Genomic DNA, 17,299 nt, shown 5'->3' on the forward strand with positions numbered 1-17,299 from the left:
TCAGTATCAGATCAGTACTAGAGTACTGTAATTATATTATTCAGTTGTTTTCTATTCTAAATGTCAGTCTTCACAATGTTTGGGCGGTTTCAGCAGCGTACTGGCCCTGTATCCCCCCCCCCCCCCCCCCCCCCCCCCCCCCCCCCCCCAATGCTCGTGCTGTCACCACCAAACGAAGAATGTGTATATTCCTGTGGGTCCATCTGGTACCACAACATAACTCCCCCATCATGGTTCTGATCCAAGTTGATAATGCTGCGACTTGATGTTTCTTGTTAAAGCAGCCTCTAGTGGTGACATGTTTGAACTACAACATCTGACACGGTGCTTCCACAAGCGTCATTGAGGACAGTGATCCACCAGGTGGCGCTGTTAGGCTTTGTTTCTAATGTAATAACATACAATAAGTTTGGCACACTGAACAATAAAACATCGTCTTGTGCTGTATGTTATGTCGTGTGCGGTGTAGTGCCTGGACTGACCTCTGTGAGGCAGCAGTGTACATCGTGGTTCCCAAGCTACTGAAAAATAAATAAGACGAAGATGAGCGTTTTGTATGCTAGTTGTTGCTAGCCAACACCGAAAACCTCCTCCCGCGGGGTTAATTTCTTTATTGTGATAAGGCTTGTAAAGGACAATATTCATAAATACTTGATTTAGCAATAACTTGGTGAATTTGTTCCTCATTCATCAAGTTCGTCAGTTAAGTCACTTCCATTCGTTTAAAGAGCAGAACATGGACAATTGTAAGTCACACGTTACATTTCACACGTTGATACATCGTTATCATGATAGAAAACAAAGGTCACAGGGAGCTTTTGCACCTTTTATTTAAATGGAAGCATTAAAATATTTAAAAGTAGCGTCAAAGCTCATAATTCACGATCAGGCATCATTTCTTCAAAGTTATAGTAAAAAAAAAAACGTACACTGTTTATTTCTCCTGCTATAGCTGCATAAACTAACTGATGCTATGCTAACTAAAGAATTTACATCATACAAAGCTACATGTACAGTATTTAAACATCGATAAAGGGAGTGTTAGAAAAAAAAAAGTCAACCCCACCCGGCCGGCACATGCAGGAAGGTAAAAGGAACGCCAACTAGGCAACTTCAAAAATACAGGAAGGAAATTAATTGTATAAAAAGATGCCACTGTTTTTTCAATTATGTTTGATTGAAGTGAGCAGAGCAGAGCATCATGGGTTTGCACGCGCCACCTGCTGCTCACATGAAGTCTTCCCCTTGATGTCCACGCACACGTCACCAGCAGGTGCCCGTTGACCTCACGCTGTCCTTCATCCAAGCGTGTTGGCGCATGCAGATGGAACAGGTGAACCGCTTTGTCAAGACATGGGCAACAGAGGCGGGAACGAGTCGGGCGGGTGCGACTTGAATATGTCCCTCATCAGGGCTGCGGGAGGATGGGACGCACGGGGTGAGGTCATAGGTTGACATCACCTGATGTGTGGCTCCAGGTGGCAAACGTACCAGCTGTGTCGCAGAGCCCCCTCATGCCGCCTAAGACAGGGTCTCTGTCGGTGAGGAGGTGACTCCGCCCCCGTGGGCCAGGCCCCACCTCGGATTGGCCAGTTTCCTCCAGGCAGCCCTGTGTTCAAACACCAACACAAACGTGAGCGATGACAACAGCTTGTCTTCTCCTTAAGAGACGCCCCATCCTCTTCCTCTCACCAGTAACGAGTGGCTCAGAAGGAGCTCCTCTTCCAGCGAGGGGGGGTCGTGTTTGTGTCTCTTGTCGCCCGTTATCAGCTTGGACAGTGTGTCCTCCTCGTCCGGGTCGTAAGCCCTGAGAGACGAGCAGAGTGAGAGCGTGAGAAACAGCAGCAATCTTTGTCGACAAACATTCCAAAGTCCAGCCACGTGGTGTCCCTCGTACCGTTTCCTGTTGACGGTGGGGACCTCAGGCGAAGAGGACGGAGGCTCGCTCGTGTCCTCCGGCATGCCGCTGAAAAAGGTCAGCTGGAAGTCGTCATCCATGGAGATGTAAGGAGCCAGCGTGTCCAGATCAATCCCATCCATGACCTGAAGCAAGACAACGTGGTTGAGGTGACACTCCAACACGTTTATGGGCACAGACTGGTCACTTCGTTAGGTACATGTAATGAGACCCGATACAACAGTTCTGCCTTTATAAAGCTACAGTAATCCCTTGTTTACTGCAGTTAATTGGTTCCAGACATGACAGTGATAAGGAAATGTTTGCAAAGTAGGACAAAAATTGAATATTTTCATAGTTACAGAATAGAAAACCTGTTTACCACCATATAAATACAGTTTTTAACATTATTAGAGCCCTCTAGACATGAAATAACACCCCTATAGTCACCTTTACGCTCCTATTACCCAATATAGTAGATATAAGAGACAATAAGATACAATATAGACGCACATGTTAGCATTGGGAGAGTTCCTTTTTGCTTTTTTACTTCCTGTTTTTTACTTCATGTTCTGAACTTGGTTACTTTACAGATTTCACTTCTTGCGGGCTATTTTGGGAACCTATCCCCCGCGGTAAATGAGGGAAGACTGTACTTCCTGTGGTGCCTCATCAATGAAACATTACTGACACCTAGTGACCAGTGCATTACATATCATCATGTCTTTGAATGAGTCTTCTGAATGCCTTATATTTGTATTTTAGTTAAAAGATACATAAAATTTTGATGATTTATTAATTAATGGTGGAATTCAATGCGCGATGTGGCTTAGACAAGCAATTAGACAAGCTGTGTTGCACTCACCAGCTGTTCTTGATCCTGCGCCTTGTCGGCATCTTCTGGGCAAAAGGCGAAAAACTTCTCCACCTTGCTGGTGTCCAGTACGTTCTCCTCGCATTGGCTCTGTGAGACATAAGGACATGTTTTTGAACACAGGCCTCCATGTGTTTATAAGGATGCAAACTTTTTATTTCTATTTCTACCTGAACTGGCTGGGGTTGCAGTGAGGGGTCAACATCTGAAGATGATGGAGGAGGAGGGGTGATGGGGTTGAAGATGGGCGAGAGCAGCTGTCGCAGCTCTGGGGTGCACAGGTCCTGAGGGTCATCCGGGAGGCTGTCTGGACTGTGCGGCGTCACAAAGGAGAGAGACACGAAGTCTGACGGGACAAAAAAAAAACAAAACAAAAACAACACACACACACACACAAAGTCAACAACATGATCAATATGCAGCTGCTATTGACTTCAAACACGTGACAATGATGGAGAGGTTGTAGATTTACAAACACGCGTATGAACAATGCTACTTTTAAAGAATCTTTGTCAATGTAGTTTATTGTCTTTGTGTGCGTAAACACACCTCCTGTCAGCGGAGAGACGGAGTCTCCGTCCGCCGGCGTCAACCGGAGAAGCTCGTCCGGCGTCTCTGCGTCCGGCAGGCTGCCCGGTCTGGAACCCGAGTCCTTATCGAGGCGGTCAGAGCCCTCCACGGCTGAAGGTGACGACTCCTCTTTGTGGCTATCGGCGCCACAAAGCTGCTCCGTGGACAAAACGACATCTGACTGCTCAACAGCGCTGCAGAAGAAGAGATGACAGTGTGAGTGTTATATTTTCAGTGTTTCCCACGGGACTGCAACCTATTTGTGGTGGGAGTGTAGATTACTTCGTCGTCTGATTTGCATTTGCATTTGTTAGTCGTTAGTATCAACATTTCAGCCTTTTTGCTCTATTTTAACTTTGTTTTTGTTAGTTCAACAATGTGCCATTGGCCATTCAAATGGCCCGTATTTCACTGGGAAAGCCAAGTGTGCCGTCTTCCTAGCGCATGTGTCCAAAGTGCAACTGGGGGGCCATTTGTGGCCCGTGGCACATAGTGGAGAAGGAAAAACAAATCAACAAAAAAAAAAAAAACAGCAAAAATTAAAAAAATCTGACAACAAAGAAAAATCTGAAATGCTTTGTCTTAAAGAAACATTATTAACAAAATTAAATATATATGTCTATATCTATCTATTTATCTCTGGATCTCCGCTCCCGCGTTGAATTCTTTACCTTTCGATACTCATAAAATGTCTTCAAGGTTGTCAGATGTCCATGTACAGTACCCATCCATCAGCTACCCTTGTGCGTACCTGAGTACAAAGTTGAGGCAGACCACCGCCTCCGGCTGTGACATTTTGCTGCTGTAGAGGACGGTGGCCTGCGTCTCTGCCCACACGAAGCCGCCGCCCCTCGCCAGGAAGCGGTAGGGGCTGGTGCTCACTTGACCCTTGGCCAGCACTGCACGAAAAGGCACAAACAGGAAGTGAAGATTCAGTTCCAGCTAAACCGGAGCGGAACGCGTTCAAACTCACGCGTGTGCAGGCTTTTGTTGACGTGATCCGAGTCGAGCGCGTGGTGGAACTCGAACACTGAGCGACCGATAAGATCGGCCGCCTCATACCCCACCAACTCCGTTACCCTGGGAACACAAACACGCCCTAAAATCACAACTGGAATGTCTCGCACAGGACACAAACACAACGTTTGTGCTTGGCGGAGGTCAGATGTTGAGGACAGGGCGGCACGCTCACCTGCCCTCGCAGTGCGTGAAGCGCAGGTCCATGCTGTGGCGGGTGAGGAAGGTGTGCGTGTCCAGAGGGAAGTCCACGCTGGACGGGTGAGGGATAGGCTCACACAGCAGCGCCATCACCATGCCACAAGGGGACGACGGGTCGCCCAATGGACGCATGTGACCTGTGCAGTGGAACACCTGGGAGACACGTTTCATATCATAAATCAGGGGTGTCCAAACTTTTCCGAGTGAGGACCACATACTGAAAAATGAAAGGGTGCAAGGGACATATGCTAAGAAGTTATAAATTCCCAATTTTGCTGTCTCTCCCCCCCCCCCCCCCCCCCCCCCCCCAAATATTTCTTCATAAACAACCTTCAGAAATGTTGTTCTTGTTCTAGCATGCTTTTATTCCCATATTATATTATAACTTTATTTGTTGTTTTAATATTACTTTATAACTGTAATATTTCAACTTTATGACACTAAAATTATGTTATTTTTCCTCACAATATTACTTTTTTCATGTTAAAATGCTACTTTTTTCTCCTAGTAGTTGGAGAAAAAAGTCACGAGTCATAAATGGCCCCCGGGCCACACTTTGGACACCGGTGTCATACAGTAAATCATGGAGCTGAAAATCATGACTACACGTTTGTGTCATTGCGGCACCTTCCAGCTGGCAGACTTGATGTTGACAGTACGCCCCCTGGTGGTCAGCGTGCTCTTCATCCGTAAGAAGAAGTTCTTGAGGGTGAGCTGACCTTGAGTTACTTTTTTACCACAGCCTGAAAACATAAACGAAGCATGTATATAATAATGACAATAATGCTGACTGTAATAATAATAATAATAACAGTGTAATTAATTAATCGGACCGGGGCGCAGTGCGAGGATGTCCCTGAGCTCTTCCTGGTCGCAGGGATGAACAAAGTCGTAGACGCTCTGACCCAGCAGCTCCAACTGTGGAACGCAAACACACAAACACTGTTGGGGAGGTGTTCACTTGGCAACATGTTTATGATTGTGCCTGCACAACTGCATTGCACGGAGTCAGCTAAACCCCTCTTCGACTCCCCTCCAGTATCTCGTACTGCAACGTCTTCAAAGCATGCTGCATTTTTTCACGTCATAAATCAACGTGACACGTGCACGATTCTTCTCGAAGAGCCCAAACAGGCGGAAAGACTCAGTTCCTGTCCACACGGGAATGTTCCTGAGATTTTTTTTTCTTTTTTTTGGCGGATTGGGGAAAAAAAAAAGGTTACGTTCACACTGTCGGATTAGTAAATTGTTGCATCCAGACGGGAACAAATCACTGAGTGGAAATGATGTAATACACACGCATACCTACGCTTGGCGCTGTGAACAAACATTCGAGCGGAGCCACGTGACACACCAAATCAGAGAAGAAGATAGAAAGTCCGTCCTCTTCCGCTTTCAAGACTTCAGAGAAGAGGAATTACTTCTGCGCGTCATTATAGAGTATTAGACAACAAAATAGGAGGAGAATGCCGACTGGGGTGAGTGGTGTACGTTGAAATATTCAGCTATTATGTTGGTTGGTTGTCAAAGCTCACTTGGGGTCACGTGACGGCGGCGAGTTGGTGATGTCATCGTTTTCGTATTGCCTGTATACACGGCAACGACAAGCCGGCGTTCTCAGATTTACCCACTCTGGAAGCAGTTTTCCAAAAAAATAACATTTCAGATACACTGCAACAATTAATCGATTGATCGATGGTTAATCGATTACCCAATTAATCGACAACTATTTTGGTCATCGATTCATCGTTTTTTGATTTAATTGTCTTCTGATTTCAGCCTCTCAAATTCCTTTATTCATGTCTTTTTCAGTAAAAAAAATAATGAATTTCGATATTTGATGTGGTTGATGTTTAAAGTGCTCCTGAAAAAAGGGACTTATAGCAGGTTGAATGACACTTTTAGGGATAAAATAAGACAAATAATTCCAGGTGGACTGTTGTAAGCGTAAAATAGTGTGCATGTATCAAATATATAGTCAGCCCCCTGGCCAATTTTGTTAACTCGGTGCGGCCGGCGAGTCGAAAAGTTTGCCCACCCCTGGGCTAACCGATTACTCCATTAATCGAAACAACGAGCTTCAGATTAATCGACTAAGAAAATTATCATGATTGCATTTTTGCATACATTTATTGTTTTACTGAAGCTATTTGACAAACATTTAGATTTTTTATTATTTTAACAGAATATTCAAGCGGCAACCTGGTGTTTGTGCACTTATTTGCCCTGCCAGGCCAAAGCTTCTATATCTCAATAAAGGGGGGCGGAAATTAAAAATGTTTTTTGGAATCAGATTCATTAATTAATCAAAAAAATAATCAACCAATTAATCAGTTATTAAAATAATCGTTAGTTGCAGCCCTAGTTTCAGATCACCCACAGATAACCCCCCGTGGCATGAAAGCATCTGCCAGAATGACCTTCTTTGTCTTCAGTATCGTACCTGAGCCATGCCGACGTGCTTGCTGACGTTCTCCGTCAGGTAGATCATGTCCCCCTCCTCCGATATCACCACGATGAAGCCCGCCAGCGCCTGAGCGTACAGCCCGTCTGCTGGGTCTTCTTCTTCATCCTCCTCCTCCTCCTTCTCCTCTTCTTCTTTTTCTTCAGATGAACTTGGACTCTCGCCTCCTGTGAAACAAGCAAATATGACCTTAATAGTTACCTGGTAAAGTTATGCAAAACTTTGTGGGGGTAATTGTTGGTGCAGAGCAAGATAAAAATGTGCAGAGTGAGGAATTTCTTTTCAGTTTTGGCTGTTACAGTCCACTTGAATGAGGGCCAAGCGGTGCAGCGACACATCAGATCCAGCAGGTGGGGCTGTGCTAAAGAAAAGCTTGCCGTGTGTGGCACTTTATGTCCTGATGCTAGGTGGCTACATGTTAGCCTTACTGATGTAGCAGATTGGGATACAGTCGTGCCACGCCACTTCTTTCTTCGAAGTCTCTATCGTGGTTGTTAATAAATCATTCGTGAATACGGCTTATTATTAATCAAAAATATGCATATTATAGCAAATTTTACGTATTTTTTTAAATAAATACAAGGCATTCAGAAGACGTTTTGATGATATGTAGCCTTGGTCACTGGTCACTAGGTGTCAGTCATGTTACTGTAATGTTGGGTGAGACACACAAGCTTGATCGCCCAAACAACAGGCTTTTTCTCTTGGAGATGAATAAAGTGTGAATGATCTCACAACAGACAAAATAATCCCTAACGCCGACCTCACTTCCTGTCCGTGCCACCCGAGCACATTCACAGCAACAACGTATGGGTTATGTTTATGTGTTAAATGACTTATTTCTCTTATTATGTCAACTACAATGGGTAATAGGAGTGTAAAGACAGAATATAGGGGTGTTATTTCATGTCTACAGGGCTCTGATAATGTTAAAACTGGTATTTAGAAGGTTGCAGACAGGTTTTCTATGCTCTAACTAGGACAATATTCCATTTATAAATAAGGAATCCTACTTTGCGGAACTAATTAACCGCGATAAACGAGGGATTACAGTATGTCAGCGACACCTGCCTAAAATTAGGAAAAGAAGGCTGCGTTTGAAGAAGAACGTGAAATTGCGCTGTGTTACGATGTCATCAGCCTATGAAGGATAGTTCTTCACCGCTACTGCTGGCTCGGACATTTTACTGCTTTATTAGACATCTTCAAGCCTCATAAATAGATTAAAGAGTAATAAAAAATATGAAAAAGTGTTGGTGTCAGCGCCCAACAACTTGATTTTTCTTTTCCTCCAGTGGCTGTCACAGGAATATTACAGTTGATGCGTCTCATATGAGGTTGCCAAGACACCCAAGGCGATGACACAGTGAAGGAGGAGATGAAATTAAAGGAGGATTATGTTGGATGGGCCGGAAAAAGTCAGGATGGCGAGTTTAATTTATTTATTCATGGAATTCTCTTGCGCTTTTTGTTGTGTCTCTGGTCTGTGTGAAAGCATATTCTGCAGTCTCGGGTTGAGGTTAGGTTAGACCAGTGGTTCTCAATTATTTTCTGTCATGCACCCCCAGGAGACAGAAATGCTTTCACACGCCCCCCGATTTGAAATACGATAGAGAATATGATAATATCTATTTATTTATTTATTTATCTGTACTGTACAGACTGAACTCAAAATTGTATTCAAAATGTATTCAAGAGTCAAATTGCATGTTGAGTACGATAAATTTGTACATGTTGGCAAGTCTGCAGTAACATTGAAAGTACTCCTTGCCTCTCACACCCCCCCCCCCGACAGTTCACCACTATTTGAGAAGCACTGGGTTAGACAGACGCGCTCGTTCCTACCAGGATGGAGGAGGCGCTGCATGCGCAGGAAGCTGAGGGTGACCCTCATGATGGCGGCTTTGTCCAGGTGGGTGGAGACCCGCCGGGGGAAGGGTAGCGTCCGGGCCAGGTCGTAAAAGAGCTCTGTCTCTTTGCTCCGCCTACAGCGGGCCGCATCCCGGGAACGCAGCTTCCTCTGCTCCGAACTGGTCCTGCAGGAGGAGAAGAAAGGGGATGAGGAAGTGAACGTAATGCGACGTTAACATGTACACTTTTGGAAATACAACACAGCACATGCTGATGATTCTTCTTTGAGGCTCCTTTCGATGCAGGAATGTTAAAAATGTCCCACCGGGCAGCCTGGGACACCACTTTAGAAACATCCCTCCTTCTGCACTAAAGCCTGGATTATGCTACTGAGGTGCCAGGGTACGCCAGCTCGCTCCTCCCCCTCCAAACCCTCTTGTGCACCTTAACAAAAAAACAACGTCAAACCTCGTGTAGCGGCGACGTAGACTGTGATTGGTCATCTTTTAGTACCTCGGTATTCATACACTATAGTTCATGTATGAATCTGTGTTTTGGCTAAAGCGGGGGTGTCATAAGTGCGGCCTAGGGGGTCATTTGCGGCCCGTGGCTGTTTTTTTTTTTTTTTTTTTTAAATTGGCTCAAAGCACATTCTAAAACCTTAAATTATTAATAAAAAAAACAGCGGCAAAAATGAAAAAATGTGCAATCATTTTACAAGAATAAAGTGGAAATATTAAGCGAAAGAAAGGCATCTAACAAGAAAAATCTATTTTACAAGAATGACATAATATGTGGAAAAATAACATTTTAGCAGCTTAAAGTTGAAATATTAAAGATAAAATCTGTTATTGTTTTAAGTTGCAATATCATGAGTAACAAACAAAACAACAAATAAAGTTGTCATTTTTTTTAAATTAGGGAGTGGAAAAAGTTACAAGAATAAAGTCAAAATATTGTGGGATTAAAACCATAATTACGAGAAGAAAATGTACAAGAAGAAAGTAGAAATAGTAGGATAGTAAGGAAAAAAACACCAGCAGAAACAAAAAAAACAGCTGTAATTTTACGAGAATAAAGTCAAAATATTAAGAGAGCAAAAGTCCTATTCTGAAAAGAAAAAAGTCACCATTTTACGAGAATGAACTCTAATTAAATTATGAGGAAGAAATTTGCATTTTAGTAGCAATATTGAAGAAAAAATAATTATTTTTTTACGTAGTCATATTTTGAAAACAGATTCAGAGCTGGTCCATGGGGTCCAAAAAGGTTGGGGACCACTGGTGGACACAAATTATTTAGAGGCAGTACAGCCGACCTTCGACTTTTCCAATCTGGAATCAACATTTGCAATAAAAGTACCATCTTTCTTTAATTGCTATTGTTTGCTTGCGACAAAGGACAGGCTGGAAAACAGCAGCCCTAGTGTTTCGGCAGAGAATTGCACCCCATGCACTTGAGCCAGACGACGCGCTATAAAAATTTCAAGGTGGTCTGAGGGGTGGGGGCGGGCGGCATGGTGATCTTGAACATTTTGGACCGCCAAAATAAAAGAGGAAAGTTCACAAGTTGAGGGAACAAAATGTATTTGTTTTGTTTTCGTCTCAGCTGCTGGGAAGTGTTTGCATCGTCTCCCAGTCTGCCCCTCCCCCCGCTAACCTTAACCCTACTTCCCTTCCCCCAACCGCACCCCTCCCGCTTTTTGCCATGTCCAAAGTTGGGAACATTTGCAGAGTGGAAAACAACACTGGTGGAACGTGCACAAGTCATTCGTCCTGCTACTGGACACCAACAACAGAACTACTGCCGGTGTCAACAACACAAGAGTTGCTGTACACTGTGACAGTGTACCCTTTATCTCTTTATCTAGTTCTCACATGGCAGCGTGCAGGAACACACAGTCCTCTCCACTTGGCTAGCACCTTTGTGTGCGTGTGTACGCAGATGCGAAATGTGACTGGAAGAGCTAGTATTTACATAATTTGCATGCACCGCCTCTTGAAAGTGAGCCAGGTGAGGACACGCCCGTTTCTCATGTCAAGAGAGTACATGAAGGCACACACACGCACGCACACACACATTAGACTCACATTACAAGATTAATCTTTGCTCCAAATTTGGTTTGGAACGTGTTGTGCTGTACACCAAAACAGGAAGTATTGCAACAGGGTTTGTGTGTGCATGTGTCTTACCCTCTAAAACGCACGCACGCACGCACGCACACATTTGCACAGCAGTGACGTGACACAAAAGAAAGCTAATTCTTCTCTGAGCTATGAAATAATAACAGACTAGTAGCTGATGTTGCGGCAGCTGTGGTTCAGTGTTTTTTTTAACAGAATGCGGCCCGTGACCAAAAGAGCCCAAGGCCAAGCCAGTCGTCTTTAACTGCCTCCAGTTTGTCCACTGCACCACAGCGTGCTCGCCGACTTCAGTGTATGCAGAAGTCAAAGTGCATTCGCACTGACACACCTGTCATGACAAAAAAAACTTTGCTTTTTTTTTCTCCTATGCTTATTGAGATAGATAGATTGTTGCATGACAGTTAAAAACACACAGCTTGACCCTGGAACAGATCATTCCCATTTACATGATGTCCCCTGGGGAGAAAACGGGGAGTTTCCAAAGCGTCCCACAATGTTTGATAACTTATGAGTGTACTTCCTGTGATGGTACGAGAGACGTCAGCACACAGTCATCCATTTACCAGGAACTCAACATTGGGATATCCAAAATTGAGATATTTTTAAAGAGTTGTTTCTCGTCTTGACACACGACATGCACACGGGTAGCAGCAGCAGCAGGACTAAACCTTGAGACTTGCAGAGAAGTCAGCTTGCAACAAAAGTCTGACAGAGCACATGAGGATAAGTCCTCAACTGTCAGCTCTCTGGGTTGACTCGACACTTCACAAAATAAAAGACTTTGTCCAAAGAAACACGAGACGAAACACACTTTCATCATCATGACCGCACGAATTTGTTTGCACTAAATTATTCCCAAGAAAGCGTTATAGCACAATGAACGACTGCAGCTTTAATACACAATTCATGCAGGGTCCCTAAACGCACCACAATCGACCGTTCACGAGAAGCAAATTATTCGCTTTAAATCGATCAGAATCAAGTAAGCAAAAAATGCCGATCAAGTATGCGAGAGGAGCGGCGGAGTCACTCCACGCTGCTTTCACAGCACGGCGTCTTGTAAAGTTTTGTTGTTGTTTTTTTTAAAAAAACCCACACACAAAGGAAATACACATCAAATACAAAGTGGCTAAATTACGAATAATGTTTACTATGACTCGAGTCTTACCGTTTGGGCGCCGCACTTTCCGCACTGTCCTCCATGTCGTCTTCTGAGAATAGTTCGCTATTACAGTTTTTCGGGGACGTAAAAAACACAACTCACTACGTCAAGGTAGCACCGCGTCCAGAAAACCTTGCATCCGGTCTCACCTTTTTGAAATTAAAGTCGAAAGAAGCTCATGTTAGGGAATTTCCCAGCAGACAAGGAAATTAATATGCCAGACCATAAATAGGCTAATGGTAGTTATGTGTGTCGAAAGACGAAAAGCATTCCAATGTTGCACTATCCACTACAGTTATTTACAACTACTTAACATGTCTCATCAGTCACACACTAAACACTGCACCCTCAATTTTATTTATCATCACATTGTTACATAAATCTCACATTTGTTGTTCGTCCGTTTAAATTTAGTAATAGAGTTTATTTAGTTTTATTCTGTAAAATAAAATTAAGCTTCCGGTTTGTCTCTCGCTTGATAGCGCACTGCCCTTACGCCCCGCCCCCTCGCCTTGGCAGTTGTTCGACTGACAAAGACGCTTTGACTGTTTGAGTTGGCCCCCTCTGGTGGTCATAAACCAGAACACTTCTGGTTAAGACGGCTAATGACGTTCGATTCATTAACAGCATGTTCTCGCACCCTGCATCATCTTAAACCACAATCTCTCTTCATCGCGCACCACAGGGATCAGCCGACAGCCCTCATGACTTTTGACTCTCTTGACAGGACAGCTGGGACTTGAGAACCCTCCTTGTAACAAGTGCTGACAGTTGAGGATGGGATGGAAAACAGTCCTGAAACTGGTTTGTCCTGCTGAACCGTGGATGCCCCCGAATTTGACGTGCACATACATTTTGTACATTAAAGATGCCAAGAGTAATCCAAAAGTAGGTGAATATATACCAAGTTTCCTGAACAAAACAACATCTAAGCTTTGTGTTATAGTTGGCAAAACAAACTGTAACATGTAATAAAATACCTGGGCCGAAAATGGCCCCCAGGTTCTACTTTGGACACGTCGTCCTATTTAATCCATCAGTGGATCCTAATTATTCATCATACCAAGACATTTTAGACAATTGTATGCTTCCAACTCCTTTTCTTTATTCACAGTGGACAAGAAGGTGCTGCTCACTTAGGGGTGTTAATTTACTCAACAGCAGAGAGTCCCAAGTACCTATTATCATCAGAACGACCCCCTGATCCCGAGTCGGACAAAGATGCGGATGATGTCAGCACGGTGACAAAGGTGAGCTTGGCTTGTCTTTATTGGAAAGCAAAAAAAAAAATCACAACAGGCTGAAATTAAATGCAGTTTCATCGCTCAACGTGTGGCGTTTGTTTGTTTTAGGCCACCTGGTGGCGGCACGCGGCAGATGGATGGACCGTGGATCGCTTGTGTGTGCAAATTATTGCAAGAGGCAATTCAGGTGCAACACGAATGAGTGCGAGATACACACCATGCTACACCGCTAGCGACTGTGTGTGTGTGTGTGTGTGTGTGTGTATGTATGTATGTGTGAGCACGCAGGCTGGTCACATGACTTGGACCCCAGTGTCCATCCATGCGGCTCAGAACTAAAAAGACGGTGACGTACTTGCCTAAAGGACATTCAGTGTGTTGCTTTGTACAACTTGTCCACTTCCTTCCTGGCTGTTAGAGTACTTTGACTATTTACAGTATAAATTACTACACAGTCTCATGGTAAAATAAATAACTTAAATACAGCGGCCGTGGCTTCTGGAGGGTAATACTGCAGTGGTCAGGTGCTCCAGTCTCTGCTTTGTCCCCCTATTTGGGATGGGAGGGGCTGTCAGACTGCAACGTGGCGATGGAGGAGGAGGAGGAGGAGGGATGAAGTTGCAGCTATACCACCGTGCCACTCGGAGAGTTGCCGTTCTGTGCTGTTAAGTTCTGAAGCAGAAGATGACACAGGAAGTTAGACAGTGGGACGAGACGTCAGCGGTATGGTGCGCTGAGGACGTACCGCCTTCCCGGGTCGCGCCCATGTGCAGATGAGGCCCTCCTGGCACGCCGTGATTATGCAGTCGTCCATGAAGACGAGCACGGTGAGGCGCTCGTGGGCGATCTTCTTGCACACTAGCGGCTCCAGCAGAGGCACCTCGTGCATGCGCGGGCACAGCGTGGTGCCCAACACCTTGGCGGCGTCCAAGCGGCTGCTCCTGGGCGCCACATTGATCTTGTCGTTGCTCTTGCTGATGTTGCCCAGGCTGTGGTAGCGCTTGTGCTCCTTCTCCACGCCGCTGCTGCCCGACTTGTCCGACTTTCGCTCCTGCAGGGAGAGCGTGGCAAAGCGGCCGATGCTGAACGGTGTGCTGTTCCCTCCGCCGCCGCTGCCCCCACCCCCTCCTCCTCCGCCACCGCCCTCTGAAGCGCCCTGGCCCTTGGAGGCATTGGCGACGGCGGGGTGGGGCAGCGAATTGGATCGCGATAATGAGCGTGGGAGGGGCAGGGGCAGCGTGGGCGGGTTAGAGGTGCTGATGGTGGTGTTGGGGGGGTGATGGTGGCCCTCCACGCCTCCACTTCCTCCCCCACCTGTCGTGCTGTTCACCCCCCCGCTGCTGGAGTTGGGCAGCGAGGGTCCGAAAGTGTTAGTGAAGGCTCGGGACAGCGGCAGGCGGGGGTAGAGCACGTCATCAGTCAGGTCCCACAGACAGAACTGAGTGTCCTGACCCACAGAACCAAACCTGTAGGTGACCGCCGCTGAGCCCCCGCCTTTGGAGCTGTGGCGGGAAAGACGCGACAACGTGCTGCTGGTTCGCACGCGCCCAAAGTGCATGGAGTTGTTTGGCACCCCCTGGTGGAGGTCCTCCTCACTGCCGCTGAGCTCCATTGGTTCCTCATCCTCAAGGGAGGTCGTGAAGGGGTCAAAGGCCACCACGTTGACCCAGGACTTGTGGCCATGACCCCGAGCCACCACGCGGCTTTCTGCAAACGACCACACGGTCACCAGGTCGTCCTCGCCACCCGTGGCCAGGTACTTCCCGTCAGGACTCCACGACACGCACAGCAGGCCGCCAAAGTAGCTCTTCATGACGCCCTGCAGCTCCATGGAGTCAAAGTGGAAGACACGCAGGCAGCCGTCCTGGCCCACACACGCCACGTGCACGCCGTCCGGCGAGAAAGCAAACTCGTTGAGGCCTCCCTCGCCCACCGCCCAGCGCAGGAGCGGGTTGCGCGGCGTCTTGGTCTTGCAGGCGTAGACGGCGAAGCCCTCGCCCTGCCGCAGCAGCGAGTACTGTGGCGCCGTGGTGCCACATGGGTGCTCCACATTGTAGAGGTAGAGGTGGCCGCTGGCGTGCGACGCCAGAAACAGGTTCTCTGACTTAGGTAGCCACTTTAGACATGTCACCTTGGACTTGTCTATCAACCTCTGGGGGGCAGAGACAACAAACATGTCAGCTTTCCAGAGACAAAACTGAGTGACAGAAGTATGTACCTCCTCATTGAAGAGTTTACTGGTTTCCTTCTTGATGGGGTCCAGATACTGGACCTGCCCGGCTGAAAATCCCACGATGAGAGCCACGCTCTCAGCCGATGCGGAGTGCTGGTTGAAGTCGTGACACGTGGGCTGAGTGCCCTTGTAGATCCTCTTGTCGATGGGCTTGCTCAGGTCCACAGCCTGGACACACACAGATCCAGAACCAGGACCAAAGAACACAGAGTAGAATGTTCAAAGTTCATTTGGGTTCAATACATGTGCATACAATAAAACAAGGGCCTAACTGGTTGATTTTTTAAAGTCTGTTGTACATGAGTAACACATGACTCCCAGTGTTTAAACTTCCAACCAATCAAATCGTCTACAGCAGTATATGGCTGTAAAAAAACATTTATTATTTTGTTTAAACTACTGTGGATTCTGGAACACCCTCCTGTCTGCACAGAAAGTTGTTCATGTAAACAGGTGATGTTGGAGGTGTTCCTAGAGGTCCTACACAGATGTTGCTGCTTCATTTAAACTCGATCAAAGCCGTCAACACACACTAATCTCATCCTGAACCACCTGACCTCCTCTGGCCATCTTCTGCCTCATGACTCATCCTCAGTGGGCCCCCAAAGAGACCTTATGAGATTCCAGGACAGATCACATTCTGTTGCTTTGCTTTTAAGCACTGTTTGGAACATTAAGTGACGTCAATCTGCTCCCTAAGGACGACTTGTGATCACCAAAATAAACGAAATGAGGTGAATGTTAGCAGCCAGTATCTATATTAGCTTGTTTACAATGCATGAAATGCAAGCTAATAGCGCTAGCGGGCTAGCTAGCATGCTAGGCTAACTGACCGTCCACTGTGCTCCAGTGACCGGGGCGGAGAGGGCCGAGCAGCCCGGCTCACCTTCTTGATGTTGGTGTACGTGTAGAAATAAAGCTCCCTGCCGATGTTGAAGCACACACGCTCCGACTCCTCGCTAGGGTCTTCGGGTTGTAGCTTGACCATAGAGACTCGCACCGGCGGCAGGAAGCCCACCGGAGACGAGTTGGCTGCGGCATTTGAAGAGGAGGCGGCGGCTCCGGGGCCCTGAAGCAGCCCGACCCCCCCGCCTGGTATCGGGCAGGTTCCAGCCGCGGGGCCCAAGGTGGCCCCGGCAGAGGGACCCCGTGGCAGCCCGCCCCGCTGCTGCGAGTCGGAGAGGGTGAGCAGTTTGTAGAAGCCCTCTCTGGTCCGGAACTGCGATTTAATCTCATTGATATCCTTCAGAGCGCCGCCATCTCCGGCCATCTTTAGTCCAAACAAGCCGCTCAGGAAACTGGGCTCTTGACCTGGAAACAATAACACCGCGATTAAAAAATAGTACTAGGGCAGAATCGGGAGCGGCGGAGGCGAGCAGCCGCGCTCAGCTAGGCCGACCAGCGCTGCCAGTGTGGCCCGCATTTTACACCAGCACAGGCCACCAGAGCGCCGCTGGCTGATGACCCAAGCCCGACGGAGAGCCCCTGTGGGCCGGCGACGACATCGTCCTCGACCTGCTCTCAGCCTCCACTCGACCGCTGGGCGGAGAGACTGGAGGCCATGCGCCCCCTGGTGGTGCAGATGTGCACTTTCGTGAGGGGTGGTACAAAGCAAGCAAGCATGATTCATTAGCAGCAACGT

At 46.8% G+C, this 17,299-nt stretch overlaps 2 protein-coding genes across 2 annotated transcripts; both read right to left on the reverse strand.

The window, feature by feature from the left end:
- Window positions 1–805: 805 nt before the first annotated feature.
- Window positions 806–12,350, reverse strand: hif1al (hypoxia inducible factor 1 subunit alpha, like). The gene is made up of 15 exons (XM_054793941.1): window positions 12,187–12,350; window positions 8,869–9,059; window positions 7,003–7,190; window positions 5,393–5,477; window positions 5,187–5,302; window positions 4,534–4,712; window positions 4,315–4,421; window positions 4,093–4,240; window positions 3,321–3,535; window positions 2,942–3,117; window positions 2,763–2,861; window positions 1,898–2,043; window positions 1,693–1,807; window positions 1,492–1,609; window positions 806–1,414 (listed from the first exon to the last, which is right to left on the reverse strand). Exons 1-15 carry the CDS (start codon window positions 12,219–12,221, stop codon window positions 1,347–1,349), a joined length of 1,986 nt encoding a protein of 661 aa, XP_054649916.1. The 5' UTR covers window positions 12,222–12,350; the 3' UTR covers window positions 806–1,346.
- A 196-nt stretch (window positions 12,351–12,546) lies between these two features.
- zmp:0000000529 (WD repeat-containing protein 20) lies at window positions 12,547–17,227 on the reverse strand. The gene is made up of 4 exons (XM_054793939.1): window positions 16,544–17,227; window positions 15,643–15,825; window positions 14,170–15,576; window positions 12,547–14,096 (listed from the first exon to the last, which is right to left on the reverse strand). The coding sequence occupies exons 1-4, from the start codon at window positions 16,925–16,927 to the stop codon at window positions 14,049–14,051; spliced, it is 2,022 nt and encodes a 673-aa protein (XP_054649914.1). The 5' UTR covers window positions 16,928–17,227; the 3' UTR covers window positions 12,547–14,048.
- Window positions 17,228–17,299: the final 72 nt, after the last annotated feature.

Source organism: Dunckerocampus dactyliophorus, chromosome 12 (assembly GCF_027744805.1).
Source record: "Dunckerocampus dactyliophorus isolate RoL2022-P2 chromosome 12, RoL_Ddac_1.1, whole genome shotgun sequence".
Classification (NCBI taxonomy): domain Eukaryota; kingdom Metazoa; phylum Chordata; class Actinopteri; order Syngnathiformes; family Syngnathidae; genus Dunckerocampus; species Dunckerocampus dactyliophorus.

Coding starts and splice junctions, on each gene's coding strand:
- hif1al (XM_054793941.1), bottom strand. CDS start 12,221: ATGGAGGACAGTGCGGAAAGTGCGGCGCCCAAACG. Junction 9,060..12,186: donor GAAAGTGCGGCGCCCAAACG/GTAAGACTCGAG, acceptor CTCCTCCTGCAG/GACCAGTTCGGAGCAGAGGA. Junction 2,862..2,941: donor TGCAACCCCAGCCAGTTCAG/GTAGAAATAGAA, acceptor TATGTCTCACAG/AGCCAATGCGAGGAGAACGT.
- zmp:0000000529 (XM_054793939.1), bottom strand. CDS start 16,927: ATGGCCGGAGATGGCGGCGCTCTGAAGGATATCAATGAGATTAAATCG. Junction 15,826..16,543: donor CGTACACCAACATCAAGAAG/GTGAGCCGGGCT, acceptor GTGTGTGTCCAG/GCTGTGGACCTGAGCAAGCC. Junction 14,097..14,169: donor GGGCGCGACCCGGGAAGGCG/GTACGTCCTCAG, acceptor CTTCTGCTTCAG/AACTTAACAGCACAGAACGG.